Source organism: Morone saxatilis, unplaced genomic scaffold (assembly GCF_004916995.1).
Source record: "Morone saxatilis isolate NCDOM2014 unplaced genomic scaffold, NCSU_SB_2.0 Contig2, whole genome shotgun sequence".
NCBI lineage: Eukaryota > Metazoa > Chordata > Actinopteri > Moronidae > Morone > Morone saxatilis.
In genome coordinates, this window is record NW_023339762.1 from 5,696,787 (window position 1) to 5,722,978 (window position 26,192).

A 26,192-nucleotide genomic window follows, 5' to 3' on the forward strand; every position below is an offset into this window, starting at 1 on the left:
ATAGTAACATTACTTTAGTCAGCTGTAAAGTGCTAGTTACTTATCTAGCAGATACGATTCAGGTTAAATATAATTAAAATAGTTTGGAGGTAAAATGTTTTCGGTGATACGGAGCTACCGTGTCTCGATCCTCATCCCTAGTTTTAACATTGCGTGATTTCCTTTTTTTTTTTTTTTTACTTCATATTGTCCTTTATTTACTTTGTCAGTTTTGTTTACAAATCCAGTCTATGTGGTTTCACAACTTCTCTGCCATATCTGGGTCTGACTGTAGCGTGATCTGGACTAGGTCTGGATGTTGGTTGGTTGGTTGACGCTGCTGTGTGGGTGCAGGCATCTAAGTATCCTGTGTGCTCTCGGGTCTGTCTTTGTGGCTAAGGTGATGGCAGTTTCCATGCCAGCAGCTCCATGAGACACATCCACCAAGTATGACCGTGAGGTGAGTATTCACCCACCACAGTCCCTGTTACTCTTCATCAGCCACCCACACTTGTTCTCCAGGTGGACAGTTTTGAGTTCATGCACTAGGTGATGCTTGCTGAAGAGTTTTTGATCTGTACTCCTCTCCTTTTCCTTTCAAATGACAGCTGTGCTGTTTGGGAGTGACGGGTTCAGTATGGATGTGAGGGTTGGCACAGTAGATTGAAGCTGGCGTCCCATCAGCAGTTGAGCTGGATTGAAGCCGTTTTGGATTGAGCTGACACAATATGCCAGCAAAGCAAGATAAGGTTCTGTTGCCTTTTTGCTGAGGTTTTTAGCAGCTTTCTAGCCCTTTCAGTCCGTCCGTTGCTTTGGGGGTATCATGGACTGCTGGTCGCATGTCTAAATTCATATACTGCAGCAAAGGCTAAAATGTGACTTCTTGACAAATGTGGCCTGTTGTCAGTCATCAAGATCTCCAGAACTCCATGGCGTGCAAACATAGGTTTGAGGTAAACTTAAATGTCGGTGGACTTTGGGAGAAACTCCTGTGCTTAAAGAGGATGACGTTTCTAAAGGCTGTGGGAATAGTCCCCCTTTAACAGGAGACCATCGGACACAGTAAGGAAGACGTGCTCTGCCCAGTTCAGTTAATGAACCTTCACATGCTGAACTTTGGCCATCCATCCTGACACATGACCTAGGAGCACACAATGTCTGCTTTTAGATGCCCTTTCAGACTGCCCATGTCGGAAGCACTTGTTAGTATCTTTTCCATGAAGCTTTGATGTATACATTGATGTATGCGCTTTGTCTGCATGTCTGTGTTTGTGATAGTGTATCTGCTGTCCACAGGTTCTTCCCAGGGGGAATGAGAGATTGAGATTAAGTTTCTGGCTCATCCAGAAAAACTGGATCCTTGAGGAAGGCGTCCAAAGCTTGGGCCCCCAGGAGGCTCAACAGTGGTTTATTAAAGTGCCAGCCTATGAAGAAGTCTCTGTATTTTTTGCAGGCCCATGTGAGCCCCAAAGCCTCTTTCTACACTTGAGCACATCTCTGTTCCTCTGGTGAGAGAGAACGTGAAGCATAGGTGACAGGCCTCCAGTCTTTGCTCCACTTTTGCAGCCAACTGCACCTAGTCCAAAAGAAGACATGTCTGCTGACACTTTGATATCCTTGTTTGCGTCATACACAGCTAACACAGGTTTGCCTGATATCTCTTGCTCCAGGCTGCTAAAGGCTTTGTCTTGGTCGACTCCCCAGAACCAGTGATTGTTCTTTAAGATTAAGTCTCTCGAGCTGCGGAATGAACTTCCAGCTGGTTTACTATTCCCAGGAAGCTACGTAGTTCACTTGTTGATCGCTTACGATACTGATGTTTAAAATGTATGCTCGACTCATAGAAAACTCTGCTGCATATTAAATCAAACGCTTTGTAAATTAACAGCCACAGACCTACTCACATACACATCCTCTTGTCGGTCACGTCCGCACTGGTGTCAATATCAAAGTTGAGATTACTAGTTTGCAAAAAGCACTCAAACCTCCTAATCCATTTTTCCCATTTGGTGAAGTCAAACGGCTCCAGTGACTTGATGCTGAACGTAGCATTCGGCAGCATTGCTAACTAGCAGATCTTGACCTCCCCAATATGGCAACCGTGCAGACAAACATTAAAAACACGCTATGTTTTTTATGCTAATAAGAGTTAATAGCTAACGTAGTCTCGAGATCCTAGCCTCAAAGAGAGATGAAAAATGGGCTACAGATGTTGTAAGCTTACTTCTCGCCACACTACCATTTTTTTTAAACTTCAAACGAACCAAGGCTGACTCAAGTGACATCACTTAAGGACATTTATGCGCAGCTTCCTCTGGAGCCTAAGAAAAAGGCTCTATACAACCTTTTTCACATTAGTAATAGTACTCCCTAAGACCTATAAACACACTTTGATGTGCTTCCTTTTCGGGAACAGAGCTGACTTTAAACCGTGTTAAACAACTGTGACGGGAAACAGTTATGAGCCTAATTATTAATGTAACACAACAAGGCTTTTTCACACCAGGGGTTTAAACACATATATTGAAAAGTCAACCTAATGAGTCATTTTCTCTTGTTTTGAGTGTAAGGTAATTTAATCACGAATAAGTGCTTTTCCACAATCTACTCATTAGAAGCTAATCAGCTATCAGCTATAATCAATACATCCTCTGATTATGGGGACTAATTCCTCCATGAACTGCGCAGCCTGTGGTTCCTGCAGCAACTGAGAGGCTTCATACCATCAGACCTCACGCCTGTTGATATAAATACATATTCAAGCCAGTTTCATGTGCAGCAGTTTGTGTGTGTGTGTGTGTGTCTGTTTTGTGTGTGTGTGTGTGCAGAGACAACAGCAGCAGCCGAGATGAAAGCTCATTGATCCCGCACAGGAGCCACAGCTGCTCTCTACAGAGCATCTCGTTATTAATCTGAAGCTTTTTAAACGCCTCGATCGCAGTCATTCTTCATGATTACTGCTGCTGCTGCCATTTACACAGAGATTACAGCAGTGTCGCAGGCACAGGTAAATATGTAGGTATTACAGCAGCAAGGTTGTAAACCCTGTTACAGTGACGGAGAGAACAAGAGAGCGTGGCAGGGGGAGATGAAAAATCTAATTTTATTTTATCATATATATTGTAATGTTTTTGTTTTTTTAGTTTTTTAGTTTTTTTTTACAAGTACTGCAGGTTGAAGTAACTGCACAAAAAGTGGTGTTTTCTGCCATAATAAACTAAATCAGTAGAGCAGAAACATGAGCTGTAACATGATGCTCTTTGTAGTTTAGATATATAATCAATACACTGATACATCCTGATACATTATGTGTTACTGAAACAGAGCTCATGGTATATCAGCTGTTCTGCTTTCTGGATGTGAATTTATTTCCTTACACAAATAGAGCCCGAGCTCCTCGGGTAACACCCCACTGGCTTTGACTACAGTGACTGGGCTTACCTTTTACTGTCGCTGGTTATAAGCTGGTATGTTATGGTCAAGTCTGTATCATTGCAGCTGTTAAGATAAGAAGCTCACACACACACACACACACACACACACACACACACAGCTGATCTCATATACGTAATACATGCCTGCTGATGAATTTCACCTCTTATAATCAAATTAATGTCAACTTCATGCGATAACATTTTAATCAGCGAGCGGGTCTGATTACCTTACAGTGACCAGCTGAGAAGAAAACATTGTTGACTCCTGCTGTAATCACATCACATCATCAATACCTTTTTTAATGAGCTGATTTACAAAATACTGTGATTTGACATGGGTGGAAGAACTTTGCGGCTGTTGGCTTGTGGTCCTTTATCAGTGATTTCTTGTGATCATCCTTCACTTAAAAAGGGATAACTTATAAGGTACTCATCCATAGCTAGTGTATTATCTACAGTAAATGGCTGTTAGCACAAGCCCAGTTTGGAGAAGTATATATCGAGTTTTAACCCGACATGAGCATGAGCGTAGGTAACTCTTGTGGTAGTTAGAGACCCTCACGTTCACATTCATTAGTTGCAAACGGATACCTTCAGTTCACGAAAGTGCGCGTTCAATGAGCGGCACTCTCTTAGCACGGCCATGCTCATCAACACATATCAAGCATGAGTACAGTGAGTTTAACAACCAGCAGCTTCCAGAGTGTCTAGTGTAGCTGTTGTGCTCCATCACTCTACCATGTCAGGAGATATTTGTAAGTAAATTAATTTAAGTTGATTTTCAAAGTAAAACAAATCCCCTCAGATATCAATAAGTTCTGGCAGAGAACATTCAGATCTCGAGGTTTCCTACCTGACTCTCTGGAGATCTGGACAAAGGCTTCAACGCCACTCTCGCCATAGTTTCCCTCGGAGGCGAGTGTAGACACGTAGTTCCAGCCCATCGCTGTGACGATGTCCAGCATGGCCTGAGCTTGGTAGGAGTCCGGAGGAACCACACGGGAGAAGAAGTCATAGCGCGTGTTGTCGCTGAGCTCTGGAGCTGTCGAGGCGTAGCTGATCTGAGGAATCTGTGGGGACATGGAGGAGTTAACTGTTAGTTTAAAACTACTAAACAGCAGTCATACTATAGGTGCTTAAAGCGAGATGACACTGTAAATCAGTCTGGTCCACAGTTTTATAGTTTTAATAACATATTGTTCAAGCACACTGTAGCAAACCTGATTTCTCCAAAGTCAAACAGACAACACACCGTCCCCATCATACTGTGTTGTGATTTAGACAGCCAATATAAAAATACAATATATAATAATTCTTATGTAGAAAACGGTAGTGAAATGAACCTAAATCATTTTCAGTTTCTTCTACTTAGCCCTTTTTTGTTGCCTTTTTTAACCACAGTTAAACAGCCACAGATTCATTTAGTTCATTTTAAAAGCCTACTAAGACAGGCAGTGACAGATGTATTCTGAGCCTTTACTAGCGCCAATACATTCATGTAAAACTACTTGATAAAAGGTAAAAGTTTTGGTGTTTGCTTATCTTAAAGCTTAACAGTTTTTTCTGGTTGTTTTGTTTTCATTATTGTATTGTTTTTGTTTTGTTTTTCTCATAAGTACACCCTGTCTTTGTATATGCACAATCTGGTTAAATTATTATCATTTTTAAATGTAATGTGGTCAGTTCATATGAGCCAGAGGAAGAAAAGGATGAAAAAAAAGAAGAAGAAATATTTTGATTTAGAAAAAAAGCTATTTTTTTTCGCATTCTTTCAATGTAAGAGGCAGGAAGGTTAAAAACATCACCAGAAGCTGGTTTAGTTTATGCGCTTTCAGTTAAATTTTTTAATGTCGTTCCAACCATCCTGCAGTATATTTGTTGAGATTTAAACAAATCGAGTTCCTTAAATCCCAGCTTCCTGTTGTTTGGCTTCTTGTTAGAGTGGAGCGAACTCTGCCGTGTGAATTAGAGAGACGGATCAGGTCATAGATCCTGCAACAGACAGGCCGACAGGCCCAGCGGGGCTGGATAATGGTCCTTTAGAGAAGGATTGAAGGGCCGATTGATTTCACTTCAGTCAGAGGTTGGCGTGTTGGACCGAGCGCCGCCGGACGCCTCATCAGGATTCATAGAGGAGGAGGAGGGAGGAAGACGGACGGCTGAGGGCCTGACAGCAATACAAATGTCACTCAGCCCGACTCACTCAGTGACAGGCAGCAAATTAAAGGCCTGTACTGTAAATACAAACTGGTCTGAGAGTTGACGCTATCAGAGCGCTGCAGGTATTGGAAAGGAGCTGAAGTTTATTTCTTCCAGAACTGAACACGAAGTACACCTCTGAGGTTCTAATCCTTTACTGAGCCTTTACATTTTAGACACTTTAAACGCTTCCTCTTTATCTGATGGCTGGTTGGAGATTCAGGTTTCCCATTCCATGAGACAACAATGAGTTCTCCAAATTAAATTAACAAAATATGTTGTTTGTCGATGTCCTTCACCAATAGGACGACATTGTTGTCTCTAAAAGAAAACAATTATGGTTAAGGTTACGGCACAAAAAACATTTTTGTCCTAATGGTTACGATAATAACCACTTAGTTAAGATTTGGGAATGACCGTGGTCATGTTTAAAAAGACCATTCAAATCCTCCATATGTCCAGTGAAAAAAAGATCACAGATTTACCTTAAGCCATTGTTTGAGATGGGTCTTAAAAGTGGGATTATGAAATGCACTCCATTATTGCAAGTGGTAGGCATTTCCAATATTTACTTTCCTTCAGAGAAAGCACAGTTTGTCTAAATGGGGTGCGCCTTTGCGGCACTGCACAATCCCCTTTAGTGGTGGCCCTGTTGCCAATGCCACTGTTAGCCCTGTTTAATGAATTCATTGCTCCTGTAAGTGACCGGTCAGTAAAACAATACTCCATGTGTGAAAAAATCATTGAGTGTAAAAACATCCTGGCAGCATTAACTGTCAAAAATGGCCTGGCTTGCTTAAAAGTTTCTAAATAAAATTTTACCAAGTTTGACACCTTTTTCACATGGACTGGACTCTGAGGTGCCATGATCAATAAAATAACTGCAGATGGTTTAAGATATAATGGGGACTCTCTATTAGCATTAACGATGCATTGTGGGATGAATAAACAACACATTAGTTATTGATGCTCAGTCAGCTGCTGCTCCATTAAAACTCTTATTAACACACGCTGCTCCTGTCTTTAAAAGGACCTTACTGCCTTTAGCCCATTTAATATAAATTATGTCACTGCTGAGCTTTTCCTGATGAACACATTGTTCTGTACTCACAGATATCACCCTCCTGTGATGTGAGCATGTGAGTGAACATACACATTCTCATGTAATTACTCCAGTCTGATCCCTGGTCTACTCCCATTTTGACGTGACTGGAAAGCCTCCAGAGGAAGGCAACTGATGGGCTTACTTCTGAGTAATCTGGCACAACAGATAAAACATTATGACTCGAGCTTTGTGGGTAAGAAAATTGACATCATCAAATTATAACAGTAATGATAATAATAATTGTGATGTGGTTTGTGAAATGAGTGGCTTGCTGTACTCACACAGAGTTACAAATGTGTTATTAAATCAATTGCAGAGGGACTCTCAGGGAGAAATCTAACTCACGCCCTGCTGGTGGCTTCTGAAGTAGTCTCTGCCACAACTGGAGCACTGCAATTTTAATTAGCCTAATTGGACACCCTGCTGATCAGCTCGCTGCAAATACATCTCTATCCTCAAAATGGTGCAATCACCAACTCAGAAACATCCATGTGAAGTAACACTGTGGGTCTTCAGTGGTCGTGCACACAAGGGTTTTATTTTGAGCAAAGAACAGAAGCTCAAAATATATGAGCTGATCTGGAGCTGCAGATTGGAGCCATTTTTAGAAAATGTACTGTCTTATTGTATTAAAAAAATGTTTTGACCTCATCAAGGCTTAAAATCTAACCAAACTTTATTTTAAATTCTGGTGGAGGTCTCAAACTTTCCCAAGATACCCTTTTTGTTGAGCTGAATTTTCCGGACTGTGGGAACCTTTTAGGCTTCATATATATTATAAGGGAAACAGACTTAGTGAATAAATCATGATGTACATGAAGCATGTGACTTTAACGTTCAATGAAGAGATGAAAAATGTAAGCAGACAAAAACATCCTGTCTGTATGGAGTGTTGAGGAGACTGTAACGTTCCTCAAATGAATACATGAAACAAACAGAAATTTGAAAATTCAGGCTTGTTGCATACAGCAGAGCCTGACAGTCCAACTTAGACTGATTGTCTAAATTCTCGGCTGTGTCAACATGGAGGCTGCATTTGGGATTGTTGTGGCTTAAAATACCTGGTTTCATGGCAGCTTTTCTAAATAATTGCGATGCATGTTGTTTTTAGGTTTTGGGGGGGTTTCTTTGCAATAAAATTGAAGGCAACTTGTTCCAGTGAGAATAAAATGTACTGTTTGGAAGGTAAATGTGAGACGTTCGTGTTGCACATCTCTGCATGGTCTGCATCTTCACAACTAGAGACAAGAAAGTCCGTTTGTTGACGTATGGCTCAACATTTTGCACAGAAATCAACAATTGGTCACATTTGCAGCAAAGTTGCAGTGATTGCATTAGCTGTTGCGATCGCAACATCTCAACTTCCTGAATGGATTGGTTATAGACAAATGCCTGAAGAGGCTGTAGTCTCAGTAAAGCTCCTCAGAGTCAGAGGAGGTCTCAGTGGGACAAACAGCTGAAATGACCTGGACCTGGACGTTGGCCCACCGTGAAGCAAAAGTAGCAGCTGATGCACTTGTCATTTCCCGGCGGCCGAGCGACCTGCTGATAGATGGCGTCCTGACAGCGCTCTTTACCCTCAATACCAGACCTTTACTCTAATCCCGGGGACCTGCATCAGACCTGGTCTCACACTGAGGACAGACTGGTGTGTGTGCACATGTTTACACATCTTTACATCAGAGGACACGTTGACTGTTTTCTGCCGTCTCAGGCTGTTCCCTGCGACAGTGATTGATGCTCGTCATCCTGCGACTGCCTCAAGCTTTCTGCCCGACTGAACGATGAAAGAGGAAATCCATCTGAGGTGACAGCACACGTCCATCATGGTTCACTCGGCGCTCTGATTGTCTTATTTAAAGTAAAGCTGTATTTACTGTCATCTGTCTCTTTCCTGGACAATAAACAGCTTCGCCCTCGAGGTAAAATCCTACATGACTACTGCTGCCACTGCTCTGTTTCTCTTAATGTTTCTCTCTCGCTGTGATCAAATTGAATTCAGGGAGAAGTCAGAATGACTCAGTGCCACGCTGCAAAGACCCTGCTGGAAAAAATAAGATCCAACAACCAGAACTTAAATACCTGAAATTAAAGAACACATGCAATTTATGTTCTATGGGTCTTCTATTGTCCTCCTTTTTCCTAAACTATTGTACTAGTTGTATTAGTGTACTATTGTACAGTTGAACTATTTTCACTATTTTCACTATTTTACCAGCATTATTAACTTTTAATATTACCAGGAGATGAAGGTCATGGTACTTAATACTGTTCTGCTAAGAATTGAATGATTTTTCTGACTGACGTGAGATTCTAAATGCTTTTTTTCCCAAAAAATAAAAAGGTCCTTACAGCTTTAAGATAAGATAAGATAATTATCTCAAATTAAAAAGAGCTAGTATCAACTGATGCGGCAGCCCTGCTTCTCAATTGTTACCTTAATTAATACATAATTAATCCCACCAGAACTGGAATGTTTTTGATTTAATAACCCAATTTCCGTTCCTCTGTGTGCCACCCCCAGGACAAACTAGCCATTTTTTGCTCCACTCTTGGATTTAATTTAAAATAGATTCTTTGACTTTTTTAAATAGCTTTTTGTTACGAATCAACTTTAAACATGTTTCTCTGTGGGCTAAAAAAATATAAAACAGCACCAGTTAAGACACAGAACTACACGAAAACCAGCCATGGAAATGTAATGGAAGGAGAACATTATTTAAGGGCACAATACCACCACATACAAGTCTGTTGCTCCAACTTTGGTGAAATTTCAAGGCTTTAACCTGGAAAGTGTCCTGATTGGTCGACACCAGCTTCATGCAACAGCTGAGGAAAAAAGGAAAGTCTGAAGCTCTTCAGATCCTCAGAAGGGTCTGATATAAAGAGTGTGAGAGTGAAAACACACTCCTGTGTAATGCAACTCGACATCAACCTGGGTCACATGTCTCTGATGATGTTCACTTTTTTGAAGCTCACTGGAGGAAACAAGGTGAACTGAAGTTCAGTGTGTGATTAGACACAAGTTTAAACCAGAACTGATCCTCTGTCAACATCAGAAGAGGAAAATAACTTTGTTTGTTCTTTATTTTCTTCGTCTCTGCTGTTTAAGACGACACAGCAGCTCCTGAGTGTCTGCAGCAAACAGTCAGATCATACAGTTCAGACACTGGGGAGAAGACTAGCAATGCACTTGGATCGGCTGTGCGTGTGGGTGTGTGTGTGTGTGTGTGTGAGAATGAGATTAGTTAGTTTGTGATGAGCAGTTGGCACTTTGCATGGCAGCCACTGCCTTCAGTGTATAAATATGTGTCAATGGGTGAAGTTGACATGTAGTGTAAAGCGCTTTGAGTTGTTAGAAGACTAGAAAGGCGCAGCAATCCATTTATCATTTCTACTCAGTTCAGAGGCATCACAAACTTTGAAAAAACACAAATACTGATCGAGCCTATTATATAATACCAATGTTTTCCACAAATTTCAATGTTGTCAAAATGACACTAAATCTGTATATGAAAGGTCCAGTGTGCAAGATTTACACGGATCTATTTACAGAATGTGGCAGAAATGGAATATAATATAGGTTTGTTTTTCATTAGTGTATATTCACCTGAAAATAAGAATCTTAATAAGCTTGGTAGGCGAGGGCTATACAATCAGCAACATCATCACTGGATACCACTAAATTCTACACACTGGTCCTTAAAGGCTGAGTCAACGTGTGTTGAGTTCTAAATAATTGTAACTACAACTGTCCTGTGTATCTACGAGCATGATTTGAGACATCACAAATAGTTTGGAAGTCAGTCTTGGTCCAGTGTGCAACTAGTACAGTGTGATGTAGAAATTTGAAGCCACCAGTGCACATCCACTAAGAATGGACTATACAGTAGAGGAGAAAGGGCTTCTCTCATTTTGATGTGAATCAGACTAAAAGTTTACTATCTTGCTGCAGCACTGTGAGGCAGGAAATTGAGAGGAAATTGGTCAAGAAAATGTCACATATGATTTTAGGGATTTAATTGCATCAATGTTGATAATTAACCTGATCATTGATTCATTCATCATCATGATTTTGAACCTCGATAAACATAGAAGTTTCTTTAGATTTTGACTTGATTGAAACGTAAGTGATACTTTTCCCATGTCAGCTGGGGGATAGTCAGGTCCTTATACAGAAATATAGTACAAAAGTATTTTCTAATTAGACCTAATGGGTAATTCACTCCATTCAGTAGAGGCATCAAGGTTCCCCTGGCTACATCAGCTATAACACAGAACAATTAGGTCTGGAGTTTAGAATATGAGAATATCTAACCCCACGTTTTTAACAGATTTAGGGAGAAACATAGTTTCTTTATGGTGCATAAACATAGTATTTCCCTCACAAAAAAAAAAAATGTTGCTATGGAGACATAATCCAGGCAGCCATTAAATTCAAACTGTATGGCAAAACAAATAAGTGATAAGCTACCAGCTTGGAACATCAGCTGTTAAGAATATTAATGAGAATCATGATCTTTCCACCGAAATATCAGCATCAGTCCATCAAATGGAGACATTTGACAGGTCGGCTGCATAATTTTAGATACAATTCCCTGAAATTCATCCTGACAGATTTAATATATTTCGAAACTTTGGGATCTTCACTAGAATTTAAAATAAAGCTCTGTAAGTCTGAACAGAGTTCGGACAAACAACGTGAGTTTGAAAGATGTTGATGGGGTTTTAACAGGATTCACAGTCGTATTTTTCATGTTTGCTTTCACAGCTTCTCTACACTCTCTACACCTTTTTTCATCTCCTTTCTTTGATTCTCAAAGTCTGAAATAAATCTCTAAACAAATGTACTGGTATTGTTTTCTCCTAAAAATAACTGAGACCTGTCCTCACTCGGATGCTGCTCAATGCCATATTATTCATCCGAGAAACAAACCAGCCGACAGCCAAAAATCGATTGACTGAACTGTTCTCCTCCTCTGAGCTCCGTCCAGTCCTTTCTCAGACCTGTCTTTGCCGGAGGACACTGTGTGATGTGTCTATCCTGCTGCTGACTCAGTGGCCACAGCCAGCTGGTCCTGATGCAGCCGGCTGGCTTTTTGGCCCCCAAAAACCAGCAGACGGCAGTCCTCACCCGGTGTCAGCAGCGAGGAGTTTGAGCCGCTGCAAACTGCAAATGATGCCCCGTCTCAGCTGGCCAGAGAGCATCCAGCCTGCCCGCTGAGGAAACATAAAACAAACTATCTTCTGAACGTCTCAGCCTAAAGTTTTCTGTTTAGATTCTGTCCTCGTCCTGCTGAAGACACCAAGCGATCAACTCATGTCCACCCTGTGGGGATTATGTAAAGTGCTCAGCTTTGAGGATGGCCCTTCAGTTCAGAAACATTTTCTCCACTCGTGTTCAGCACATCAGCTCAGCGGAGTGTAGAGAGGAGCTTCTGCATTATGGATATACAGTCAGATATGGAAATATGTGTGTGGGTGTCTCTCGCCCTCAGACAGTGTAGAGTGGAGTAGTGTTTGAGGAGGATGTGAACTTGTGTGTGCTGTGTGAATTTCATGTGTAAACAGCTGTTTTTGCAGGTTGTCGTCACTGTGTTCACACCTTCAATCTGTTTGAATTCTACAAGGGAGACAATAGTTCTCTTATGATATTCAAACTACAGGTCTGCATCTAACGTTTCTGGAACACCAAGAAGCCAACCAGAGTCTAGGTGATTACGTGTACAGTGTATTACATGTATTTGGTAATTGGGGCAATGTGTTGCAATAATGGATTCATAGGAACAATGTGATGGTAAATAAAAGGTTCTGTATATGATATAGGGATGTCACAAGAACAGAGTTGATTCGCATTGTAAAAGCTGTCTCCGATATTATAGTCTTATCACGTTTAAATATCGACATAATAAATTGTCTTTTTCAATGTAATAGGTTTTGTTGCATTGTCATGATGAAATCTTTTTAACCCCTGGCAGATTATCTGATTTAGGATTCAACAGTAGATTTATTTCTTGGTTAAACTGGAGACAGTTGTTGTAGTCAGTTTTTCTCGTAGCGTGTTGAGTCGACGGGGAATAACCAACAGAGAAAGTCTCTCTCTGTCAGCAGCTGACGGCAGAAAGAAGCTCCAGCAGCCTTTTTCTGCATTGTAAGTATATTTTTTTTAACATATTATTTATTTGGGCTGTCCCACTTTAACACATCCAGGCCTCAAACACTGACTGACCCACTTGCTGCTGTGAAGCCTCTCAGAGTTTTTTATTTGTTCAGACGACTGATGATCAGACAGAGTAGAACAAAAGGCTGCTGTGGAATCAGCCCTGGGAGCCATCTACATCAACATACTTCCAGTATTCATTACTTATGCTGCTGGTTTTCATAAAACACTCATGTTCACAACATCCTCTTAAAGCTGCAGCAGGTAACTTTTATAAAAATAACTATATAATATTCAACAATCAACTATCTTTCTTAGCTGTGATTGGTTGTTTTTATTCAGGCACGATGGATTCCATTAGGAGCACTAGGAGGGATTATCTGTCTCATGTATGTAGGATATAGTAAAAGCTTCAGCAAAAAGTTACCTACTGCAGCTTTAAAGTCCAGGTAAAATAAAATAAAAAATTACTTTTAACCCTTTCAGATTGCCTTCCCAGTAATACTGTAACCTATTAAACAATATATGCCAAGAAAATTATAAAAACTCAATTTCTTTGTATTTTTATATTGAAATCTAATATGACTTAAAATAAGCTGACTGTCACCAACAGTAATTTTATTCCCTGTCATCTGTCTGTTCTCCATTGGCATCTGATGCTGCATTCAGTCCCTGTCTGGCCATGCTGTTCAATGGGAGCTACCAGTCGGGCAGGGTCAGCCAAAAGGTCCGCTACAGCTGCTTGTTCAGGGGGAGGTAACACACATTCAGCGCTTGTGGCTTCCGCGACAAGTCCCTCCCTAGCTGCCTGTTTTTACCAGAAATATCTAAATATGTGTAAGCAAATAGCACTGATTTTCGTTTCATGTGGACTTGAGTGTCGACGATGAGTACAGAAAAACTAAATCGAAACTAAATACCAAGACGAAGAGTCTACAGCAACTCTGTGAGGCTACACTTTGACACAGTGGTGCTTTGTACTAAAAGCATGCTAACATGCTCTCAGTGACAATGCTAACACGTTAATGTTTAGCAGGTATACTGTTTACCATGTTCACCATCTTCATTTAGCATATTAACATGCTAACATGTGCTAATTGGCCATGAAAGCAAAGTACAGTTAATGAGAATGTCATGTCAGTTTTGCAGGTATTTGGACATTAACCAAAGTATTGGACAAATTTAAAAACTGGCCTGATGATGGTGCTAGATTAAAGTTATTACAAGTGGAACACGGCTACTGTAAGGAGTGAGATTGGGGCATTGTTTGGGTGGTGAGAGAGCGAGCTTGAAAAAGGCTGCCTCTGGAAGTCATAACAACGTAATCCTGAGAAGATCAATCAAGATTTGATCATTCTTTCAACTTTTTAAGTATTGATTTAAGTTCAGTTTGAACAGATTGATCACTGCTGTGTTGAAATGGGGGCATACAAAGTGTTTGTCCTGCAGAGAGGAAGGATTACAGCCCAGCTGAGTCAGCATGAAGCAAACAGGATCAGAAGTGATGAAACAAACACTGAACTTCTGCAGAGAATAATTAGATACAGTCACTGTGCGAGGACCAGTGGCTTCACAGCTGTCTCACTTCATCAGAGAGTGAGACAGTTTATCAGAGAAACTAATCATTTACAGACACGGACACAGAGCCAGCAGGTATACAGCCACAGGTTTGTGATTATTTTCTTTCTTTGACAGATGGATGCACAAACCTTCAGTAGGCCTAATTGGAAACGTGCTGCAGCTCAAACATATTAGCATATGAAAGGATCAGCTCTCAGCACTGAGGTGAAAACATTGTGAAAACACAGTTTAACCGTTTCAGTTCTCGGCATGGTACGGGTCCTGAAGCAGCCTAAATGAGATGTCGTTGATTTTTCTATCCGTTCACCTTGACATGAGCCGGGAATGTTCACAACATTTATCTTCATCCCTGCCACTCATTAGCTCCAGCGTCAGTGTCAGCCCGACAATTTTAATTTATGACCATGTGAAGCAGCACCCTGCTCTCGCTCTCTCTCTCTCTCTCTCTCTCTGTCAGCTCGTATCGCTTCCCTGCTGTAATGATTATCCGGAGCTGCTGCTTCAGCTCGTCTGAATAGGAAGTCATTTAACAAAGCCTGGACTTTCCCTCTTTTTTGCGGGGAATGTGAACAGTCTTCCATGGTAACTGTTGCTATTTAAAGGAGCATTACAGCTGTGTTTTGCATGCTTAACCTCATTTATTAGAAACGACACCTTGTACAGTCTCAAATAGCTGCAACTAATGACTATTTTCATGATTGATTAATTGATTAACCTATTGGTCAACTGGGGTTTTCAAAGTCCGACACTGTGTGCCACGACTCCAAACAAGATTGAGGGTTGATTAAATATTAGAACCTCTCATTAGGAACTATTTTGTTTATACTGAAGGCTGTACTTGTTTTAAATGTCAAGGTGTTTGAGTTATCAAACTGTCTAGAGCTGCAATGTTTCGTCCATTAATCAATTAGTCGATTGAGAGAAAATTCAACCATTTTGATAACTAGTAATTGTTTCTGTAACATTCACATTTACATTATATTGGTATAGATATATACATTGGCCAATAAATAAAAAAAAGTGTAGAGGGGAGCTTAATAAATAAAATAAAAAATTGCAGTACAGAAATGCCAATAAAGGTTTGAGGTCATTTAGAAACAATGTGAGCACAACTGTACAATGCCTGGCTCAAACTGCTGCGATCAGGCTATAATCTGGGCTACACAAGCAGGTTTAACACACCAATTTACACTGTGGGAAATTATAATGGACATTTTTCACTATTATTTTTACATTTATTTTCTTACATTTAACAGGTGAGACGATTAAACGATTTTTTTCTTCATCTACGGATTAATTGATAAAGTTAATTGTTGATTAGTCTTCATCATCTTCATCATCTTCATCATCATCATCACCATGCCTGTCGAACCTGTGCTCTTCCTCCTCATTCACTGCTGAGAGACAATCAGGTTTGTAGTTTCCACCGTGTTCAGCTCGATATCGCTTTAGCAGTGATGTATGGCTCGGTCTCCAGAGGAAACACACAATTCCTCTGAGAGCTCTGCTCAATACAGCTAATTACTGACCATTCTTTAAATAACAATAGGCTCCAACCACATTCAGATTTAATTGTGGGTTTTTTTGGGGCGACGGTGAAGCGAGAGCAGAGGCTCATTATGTGTGGGCGCTGGATTTCAGCAGGTTTGGAGGATTTATAGAGGAAGAAAATTAGCACCTTTTTAGAGGGAAATGTTAAGTGCAGCTGTTAAGTGATTCATATTTTAAAAGTAAAGAGAAGTTGCAGGAAAATGTCTCCTGAAACACTCAACTTTGTTTAAAACGTTGCATTGACTTCATTTTTCTGTCTGTATTTGGGATTTGCTGTACATTTCATCCTCCCGTGGATACAAATGCAGATGCTGTGATTTCATGATCATATTGGCCAATTATTTCCACATTTCCAAATATTATTAGTGATCTAATTGACAGGAAATGTGTTGATTGCTCAGAATAACAGAGAATAACTGAATGACTGAGGGCTTCTAGAGCCATCCACTTACCATGAGAAAGAAATCCCGCAGAGGAAACACAAAGTAGTTCAGCCAGGTGGGTTAAAAGCAACTGCAGCAGCATGAGTTTGGATGAACACTCATTTCTCTTGACAAGGAGGACAATCACAAAATTCAACACCGACGCCTGGATCAAAGTGGTAGACAGACTCATGATTCATACTTTCCACTCCAATAGAAATACTCTGGTTTCAATTGCTCAGGAAAGAGCCACTGAAGACAACAAAGTTGATGACACACCAAAGGTACTTATTTTATTGTTAGTCAAACTCTTGTGTCCTTTTCTTATTGCAAAACCAAAAACATTTCCTTATTGTCCAAATAATAGCTAAACTTTTCTTTAAAACCCTCCATTCTCCTTAGCTGGGCTTTCTTTTATGTCAGCCAAACCTATAGTACCTCAGTGTTATTGCTCCCTTATATTCCTTGCTGTAAAGAGCAGTCTACTATTAGCCAAGGCTCAGGCATGGAGCTGATGTCTCTTTGCAGAGGGGGCGAGCACCTGTAGTGGGCCCTTAACGGTGCTAATGGAAAAGCTGTATATAGACCACCTATAGGCTGGGAGGGCAGCATTATAATGAGGTGTGCCATTTCACCACCATGGACAGTGCCATGGATTTATTAAACCTGCTGATACTTAAGTATTACAACTTCTGATTCTAGAGCCGTGACCAGATAAAGGATAAAATTTAAGGGCTCATCTGTGCTGCAGAAGAGAGACTGTCTGAGTCTGACTTTTTATTTTTTACCACAATCAAGACACAAACAAACTTGTCAGGCAGATTGGGCCAGAGGTGGGCCCCTAATAAACCACATCCAGCCTTGCATCAGACATATGATGAAGCACTCATCCTCATCTTAAATTCCCCCATCAATGCTCCTGCTGGACTAGTATGTGTTTGTATTTCCTTTTTCTCACAGCTATATGATATATGAAATGTTAAATTAGTTTTTCTGCTGTCACAATGCTGGGCACCATCAGTATTTACAGAAAGTGAATGTGAAATGAATCTGCGTGTATTTGCAAAACATTTGGTTCGAGAAGCTTGGTAAGGTAGTGACTGGCCTACTCACAGGACTAGGCTACTGAATGAACTATTGTAGCTGGCGAGCTAAAACACGCTAGCCAGCAAGGACATTCACAATAAATCAGAGCTTCTTTCAACTTTTTATCTGTAGCAACTGAACCGTTTACTCTTCTGGCATTCTGTACAACATTTCATTAAAGGATTCTGTTGAAGTGGGAAAAAAAGTTTGGTAACTGGCAAGCAAGCACATTAGCTTGTTCACTGACAGGACAATAAGTTAACAAAGTTTGTTCAAAAGATGTATTTGAAGCTAACTAACTCTGTCTCATAACTGCTTGTCAATCATGTCTCTGTTGTGGAGCATTATACACTCCGACAGAGGAGGGGAAATAAAATGGTGGCTTGCAACTAATAAGCCACGATACCTCCCTACATTTTGGACTGTCAGCTCTATCAAGACAGCTTGCTGCTGGTCAACGGTGCACATTTCTGTGTGAAAGTTCCCATGGTTGAAATCAACAGTAAAAATTTGCATGGATTTACTTTGCCCAAAGCAAATCCAGCTAATCCTGGCAATTCCATTTGAATTTGCAAAATGTCATCATTTTAAATGCATGTGTGACCAGGCCTCTACTCTTGTACTCTTGTATTCACACATTTAATTAAACTCAGCGTAACATGGTCTGCATGTAACTGCCCCCGCATATATACACGAATAATGTTCCACAATGGTGGTTTTGTTGTGAAATAGGGGCAAACAAAGACAAGCACACTCTCTCTTCTCTCTCTCTCTCTCTCTCACAGTGCATCCTTCACAACTGAACAGTGAATTAGAAAGAAATAGTAGCTTACATGTGTGTCTATACTGTCTGTGTTCGGCTGCGCTGTGCAGAAAAAGAACCTTTAATAAAACCTGTAATGTTCTTTTAAAGGATGTTTGAGCTGAACACGACTCACACCTTGACACCTCTTATAGGACAAACACAACAAAGCTGAAGAGGAATATAAGAGGAAGCTGCCGAATAAATGGCTGCACATTTTTAGTGCATGAAAGCGTCAGTATACGGTGCAGAGGGGGCCGCAGCACCCCCTAAAACCAGGAATTATCACTTTATCCCTTTTTACTTGGACGTATAGGTGTAGTCCACCAGTATTTCTATCTGGTAATTATCAATATGTTAAGTGATGCGACGCGCAGGTCAGACCTTTTCCAATTTTAATTGCTCACGAATACCTTGGAGGTGTTGGAGAGTTTTTCAAGTGAATCAAAGTAACCAGAGACTTCAGGTCACTGATCATCCTGTCACACAGAGTTCAATCCAGCCAGCTACAGATAGATAACATCATGTAGTTACTGCCGCTGTAGGGATACTGTACAGCAGAATGTGTGATTTGGTCATAGCTCTTGATTATACATTAAAATAGATAAGTAGAGGTAGCTCTGAAAAAGGTCATATTCATTCAATGGTTTTTAAATCACAGACAGATAGAGAGAGCTCATATGGATGTGTGGGAGAGAGGGAGCGTGGGAATATTGACAGACAGGGAGACATGCAACAAAAACTTTCTCTGATCATGAAGCGAAACATAACTGTAATCCTCAGGTTTATTAGTGAAGTGATTGAAGTACACTGCCAACTGGAGTCTCTGCTAGTGGACAGTCAGACTGCTGTCTCATATGAACATGTCGAAAGTGCATCGTTATCCACATGCTTGTCTCAAATATGAAATGGCTACTGAATGATGAATAGGCCACGAGTACGACTTGTCTGACTCCCTCGTCCTCCCCTTGTGTTGTTGCTGTGGCTGCTTTCAACATACAATATGTTGGCGTTCAAGTTTGGTGTAAAACATTCTAACATTGTGTGAATAAATATTAGATATAAATTACCCTGGCCATTCCAATTAATACACATACCACAAATACCACGCAACATTTAGCATGATGTCCTCATAAAGACAGTTTCTCTCAGCACCACCAGCTGTGATCAGAAACAGGGACGCTGGACGTCAGCCAGAGTTCAGGGTGTCCACCAACCATATTTTTTTTTAATAGCAGTGGTGGGAGAAGTAGCAACATCACAGTATATACATGCTGTTATGAGTAAAAGTCCTGCATTAAAAATTTTACTTAATTAAAAAGTATAGAAAATGTTGCATTAAACTTTAAAATACCAAAAGTAAAAGTACTAATTTCAGAATAATGTAGGCTGTATATTATATTAGTGGATTATAATTATTAATGTAATAATGTGTTCATCACTTTAATGTTGCTGCTGGTAAAGGTAGAGCTAATTATACTCAAATATGATTTTGAGTGCAAAACTTTACTTGTAAATTGAGTATATTATTACTTGCATTATTATTGTCATCATCATCATCACCATCATCATCATCATAAAGGAACCCCCAGTAAAACCACAACGTGTTGTTTTACACTTTGGTTGTTGTACAGATTACACAAACGAGTTATAACCCATTAGGGAGTTTTAGAAGTGCTAACTGGTGAGTTTAGTTACATTTGAACCAGGGTGGCTGTTTCCCCTATTTCCATTCTTTAAGCTAAGCTTAGCTAGCCAGCTGCTGGTGGTAGCTTCATATTTAACAGCCAGATGTGACAGTGGTATCGGCCTCCTCCTCTGACACTGAGGAAAGGAAGTCATTTCGTATTAACGTACATAGTGTATTTTCCAAAGTAGTCAAACTATTCCAGTTGGTAATGAAACCGACATTGTCATGTCTCGTCCTTTTAGTTAATGTTGACTTTTTCACCAAGACCACCATCATTCCTGAATGACGCCTCAAGTGTCTGATGTCAGATTTTATGACGTCATTACCCTAACTGGGGGTCTTTAAAAGCAGAATGAGCAGGATTCGTTGGTTGCTGTTTGTAAAGACACGATTCAAAGTTGTCCCATGCAGAGAGTTAATAAGGTGAGGGAGCTGCATTAGCTAGGACAAAGCAGTGAATCAGAAAAAGAATGTTATTTTCTGATAGTTTCACAGTGGTTACTTTCTAAAGCACAAACAAACACGGCCACACTTTGCTGGTGGGAATGCAGCCGAAGCCGCTGTGTGTGTGCAGCTCAGCCCGTTCTCCAACAAAGAGACACACAAACCTGCAGCTCTTTATACAGACAGACAGAGGACAGAGCACGAGGAAAGAGACAGAGACAGTGACGTAACCTGGTCACTACGTTTTTACAGCATTCGAATGTTGATTTAGAATTAAAATGTCAACCTTATGAATGAAGCTTCATAGTTTTGAGCTACTCGTTACAGCCCGTTATTTCCCGTCTCATGTGTGGACTGGGATTCTTTTACTGTTTGACTGAAACTAATTTATGTGTCTGATGAATAAACCTCAGTCTGCAGGTTTTGCTGAGAATATAAACATGTTTTAATGAAGTTTTTTATGAAAGTTCAGTCAGGAAGACTTTTCTTTTGCATACTGGCCTGTAGTTCTCTCTCTATCATGCATTCACTCCTCTAGTGCCTCAGCAGTGTCCTCTGCCACCACCACCAGTGTCTAGACTCCATGGGGGGGGGTTTATCTTCTGCTGCTCAGGGCAAAAGCCCCTTGATCACAAAAATATTCCTGTAGAGTCTAAGCACCAAAGACTTTCTGTCAAGACTTAATCATCACATATGCTCTTGTAATTAATAATTATCTTTACATCATTTGCAAATCCTGGAGAGAAAACTGAAATGCCATTGAAATGCCAGCGCTCTTTATACTGTATCTGGTTTGTCATTTGGCATGCTGAAGTAAATCAGCAGCTCGTTCTCGCCTCGGCCTCTTTTCTTAATGAACTCAGTGGTGGCAGAGCGCAGATCAGAGGTCAGTTTAAAGGAAAAGGCCACAAAAATTTGACTGCTAGTGTGACTCACGTTAGAAGGTAGCTGATGCAGTGCTGATGCAGTGACATTAAGCACAGATAAAGTGACCTTTTGCAACTTACTGACGGTTACTGATCAGAGCTTCAGGTGGATGAATAAAAGGGTCACTTGTTTTCAGTTTTTGGTTTAAGAAGCATGTTTTGACTTTGTGTCAAGCTAAAATCTGCCTAAACTGGCTTGAAATTGCTAGACATGAAATTGTACAGAAGCTGAGTGTTTTTTCATATTTAAATAAGAAGTAAAATTTTTGTGATGTTCATATAATTTGTTAAAACCTAAACGATTTTGTCCTCTTGATTACCTCAAGTCACTCTACACTCACAGATACTCTCACTGGCTGCTAGGTGTTCTGATATGTGTCCAATGCAAACATAGTTCAGGTCAGCAGTTTTAGCCAACAATCAGATACCTATAGCAACGGTGCTGATGGACCAGGCTCTGCACCAGTGGAACTAACCTGATGTGGGTTAAAACTGTGAGAGAGGATGAGACGTGAGGCAAAGATACTGAAGGAGGTGAAAGGGACAGGTGTTTGCTCATGTTCTGAAAACAACTGGAAGTGAATGTAGTTTTGGCTGCTCATCAACACAGTCAGCTGTTGTATCTGCAGCAGTGGCCTCGACACACAGACCATGTCTCACTCCTTCTCTGAGCCGTAACTCAGTCACATCTGGACACGAATATTTAAAGATTCAGTGTGATTCGCATTTCCTGACCATATCATAATCGCCATGTACATTGTGAATAAATGTCTATAATTCTGCTTTGAAAAAAAGATCCTTATAACTCCTGTGTGTAAAAATAATCATACTTTTCAGTTTTCTTCAGTATCAGAGTAATGCAGAGATACAACCACGGTACAATGCAAACAACAACAGCTAACAGCTAAAGGCTAAAAGCACTCATTTCATGGTAACATTACACTTCCTGTTTACATCCCCCAAGGCATGATGGGAGCCATAGTTCCAAAACATGATATCCCTCAAATAGAAGTAAAACAAAGACAATGTTAATCAGTAAGCTTTAGAGATGTTGGGTTTTTTTTTTTTTTATGTCGGACAGAGCCCTGCTCGCTATGTGACCCCTGTTTTCTATGTAGTTTTCATGCTAAGCTACGCTAACCATGTCCTAACTCAAGCTCAGTACTTGCACGCAGACATGACACTGACATCCATCTTGTCACCTCCCGCTCAGAAATCAATACAATAAAAGGTATTTCCCAAAATGTTGAACTATTGGTTTTAGCCAGTGAGGAGGATTTAAACTGTTCAAACGACAAGTGGTGGAGAGGGCAGGAAAACAGCAGCGGGGGTAAAGTCGATGCTCAGCTGACTGTAAAGTTTTGGATGTTCCTGATGCTTCCTGTGTGCAATCTGAGATAAATGAGGATCTACTGCTGAACCGGACTAACATGGGCTGAATGTGAGCGGTTGGTACATTCAGCGTCTCTCTGTGTGTGACAGTGACAGTGTGATGACAGGCAGCAGGTTTTCAGCTGATCCCCAGTCAGGCGGGAGGATCACCCCGAGGAGAGGGGAGGAGGGGAGTCAGGGTTAGTGGACCAATCAGCAGCTGGGAGCTGTCAGGAGCATTAGCGCTGAGGGAGAGCTTCCGAGGATGACGGGACAGAGAACATATGAATGACTGAGACATGTCTAATGACTACATTTAAACATCACATTCAAATTTAACTCTGTTTTTGTTAGAATATGAACTTTTTTTAACCTTTTAATTTTTAATGAGTTGTTGTAACAGTTTGAGATGTTACCATGTAATTATTTCTCCAGTCCACACTAAACCTGAGTAGTAGGTTTGGGATTTAACCAGCAGAGGAGTCTTGTTTGGTGAAGACACATGAATCCTGCATCCTGTTGAGAGATTCAAACCTGCAGCTGTTCACTTCAGCTTTAAAATGTTAATCTGCTGCTGTCAGACTCTGTCATGAGTTATTTTTTCAGTCTGCAGCGTTTCCTTAAGCAATAAAAACATGAAGGAGTTTGATTCTTCTTCCAAAAACCAGCAGGGACCCGTGCCTCAAACCAGCATCACATTGTCAGGAGTTGTGTCAAAAATAATCACAACCTGCTCTAAAGTGTCAACAAATCTGTCATCAAAACAGGCGGAAGGGTTTTAAGTCAGTCTGACACAATGTGGCCTCCAAACAAATTAATTACAAGGACTGGAAATAGCCGTGAGAATTTGGGGGAAAACCCTAAAGAATATGTTCCAAAATAAATCTAAAATAATCCTAACAAATCTGTAAAATAAAAAACAGATAACAGAAATAATGAGAATAATTCTTCATTTCCAGAATAACCATAACTCTGCCAAGGAAAAAGTTGAGGCTAATTATGTCCCTGATAATTATGCATGAAATGTCAAAAATAACAGTAATGAAAATAAAAATGTAGGAATAACTGTAAAGATAATTTTTAAGTTAAGTTTTTAAGATAAGTCTTAGCTAGCTCTAACAAGTCTAACCACGTGTACTCATTGCTGCAGATTAAAGGGTTGAATTAAATATTGCAGACTCAGTAAAACATCTAAAATCTAAAATCTCCAGCTCCTGAAGACCAGAGCAGCAGGCAACAGTTGTGTCTCCATCCACCATGGTTGTCCAGTTTAGCTTCTGCTGAACCCGGCGCTGAGCGGTGGTGTCGGCAGACGCCTGTCAGCGAGAATCACATCCTGCGGCAAGCGGGGAGCGCCGTCCTCCCACAGCTTAACCCCAAAATGTCAAGCCGACGCTGGGCTGCTGTGGAGTGACGTGAAGAGACGATCTGAGGAGCCGGTTGATGGTAATCTGGAAGAACAACTTCAGCAACGACATGCTGTGACATCATCTTCATCCCGAGGCCCGGAGAGAAACGAAGCAACACGCTTTGATTCTGACCCGGCGTCCTGCGACCATCTGCAGCCTGCAGCATTCATGTGTGTAACATCTTAGTCCAGTACACACATGCAGCAGTGTGACTGGTGCTGCTTTCAAGACCAAAGAAATCCAAACCTGATTTAAAGTCAGCAACCTTAAACTGGACACAGCTTCTGTACAGATTCCCTTATTGATTCCTGATCAGTTTTCTGTGTGGGGAAGAACTCTTCATAGCCTACGTAGGATATTTAACCTTGGTTGGGAAGCTGTGGCACTTCCTGGAATTGAAGCCCATGTTTTGTAGAAAGATGTTTCGGCATATTACTGGTGTTTTCACTTAAAATTACTTGAATTTATCAATTTATAGACATTACAACTAGAATCTTTGAAATATTTAAAATTAAGCTACTCTCTAGCCCGGTTTTTCCTCTCCGCCATGACTCCTTTTTATTGCAAGCAGCATAGATCCACGAGTTTGACGTCTTTTTGTAATGCGCACATACTATCGATATTGATAAAATGAACTGATAAGCTTAGAGGCAAATGATTCCAATGGATTGGTCAATTTGGAAGTGGCTCTCTACTGGAACCGGTTCTCGATTCCCTTTCCTATGTCTGTCCCTGGAAAGTAAGATAACCCTGAAACATCAACAATCACAGTTAAAAGTCAGGGTAAATAAAAACTCCAGAATAAGCCTGAAAATAATGACAATACTGCTGCCGGATAATCAGACTTAATTTGTTAATGTTATTTTAATAAAGCCAAAGATAATCCTTAATCCAGAATAACTTCTGAATCTGTAATAAAAGAATCCAGAATAAAGTAGCAATACAGCTGGAAAAAAAAGATCAGGAATGTCCCTTAAAACTGGAAAGGTCTACTCTAAATCTACTTTATCTTCCCAGTGCTAATTGTGCTGGATGAGGTCAGTGAAGGAAACAAAGAAAAACAACAAACAGAGTAACTAGCAGGAGTTTGATGTGTGAGAAGAAAAGGGGGGACATGGTGATTAAACCGTCACTGAAGGACTCGTCCAGGTAATAGCCTCCTCTGCACAGGAAGAAAACCATTTAGCTGAAAGCTGGAGGCGCGGCGGGGCGAGTGGTGATTTGTTTGGCTGCTCGGAAAAATGCTGTTAAAAGGTATTGTCTCTGTTGTTGAATTACTTTGTCTTTTCCGGAAGCGTTTTAAATAAATAAAAAAAAAAACAAGAATCAGACAGAGAAGAGACACAGAAAGGTCTGTTTAACAACCACAAGCGCTCCTGTCAAGAACCAGACAATGGTGGGGGCGGCTTGAGTCCGGGTTTGGGATTTAACCAGCAGAGGAGTCTTGTTTGGTGAAGACACATGAATCCTGCATCCTGTTGAGAGATTCAAACCTGCAGCTGTTCACTTCAGCTTTAAAATGTTAATCTGCTGCTGTCAGACTCTGTCATGAGTTATTTTTTCAGTCTGCAGCATTTCCTAAAGCAATAAAAACATGAAGGAGTCTGATTTTTCTTCCAAAAACCAGCAGGGACCCGTGCCTCAAACTAGCATCACATTGTCAGGAGTTGTGTCAAAAATAATCACAACCTGCTCTAAAGTGTCAACAACAGACGGAAGGGTTTTAAGTCAGTCTGCCACCAGGTGGCCTCCAAACAAATCAATTACAAGGACTGACAGTCTACAGCCTTGCTGGTGGCAGTGTGAGGCTTTGCTTTGAGCTAAATGCTAACAGGCTGACAATGCTAACATAATAAAACACTGACATAATGTTTGCCACATTCATCATGGTTAACATGTTAGCATGCTAACGTTGGCCAATTAGCACTAACGACGCAGTATAACCATTGACAGTATATTTAATGGACAATGCTTCCGTCTCTGTAAAGTGAAACCAAACACAGAAATGTGTTAAACCTGCATTCTGTGTAAAG

General features: G+C 40.6%; 1 protein-coding gene across 1 annotated transcript in view; it reads right to left on the bottom strand.

Annotated features, from left to right (window-relative positions):
- grm8b (glutamate receptor, metabotropic 8b) overlaps window positions 1-26,192 on the bottom strand; it is a 126,294-nt gene that overhangs the window by 84,798 nt on the left and 15,304 nt on the right. Inside the window, exon 4 of the mRNA XM_035665793.1 lies at window positions 4,267-4,483. Coding sequence (XP_035521686.1) covers window positions 4,267-4,483 — 217 coding nt within the window. The remainder of the gene's footprint in view (window positions 1-4,266; window positions 4,484-26,192) is intronic.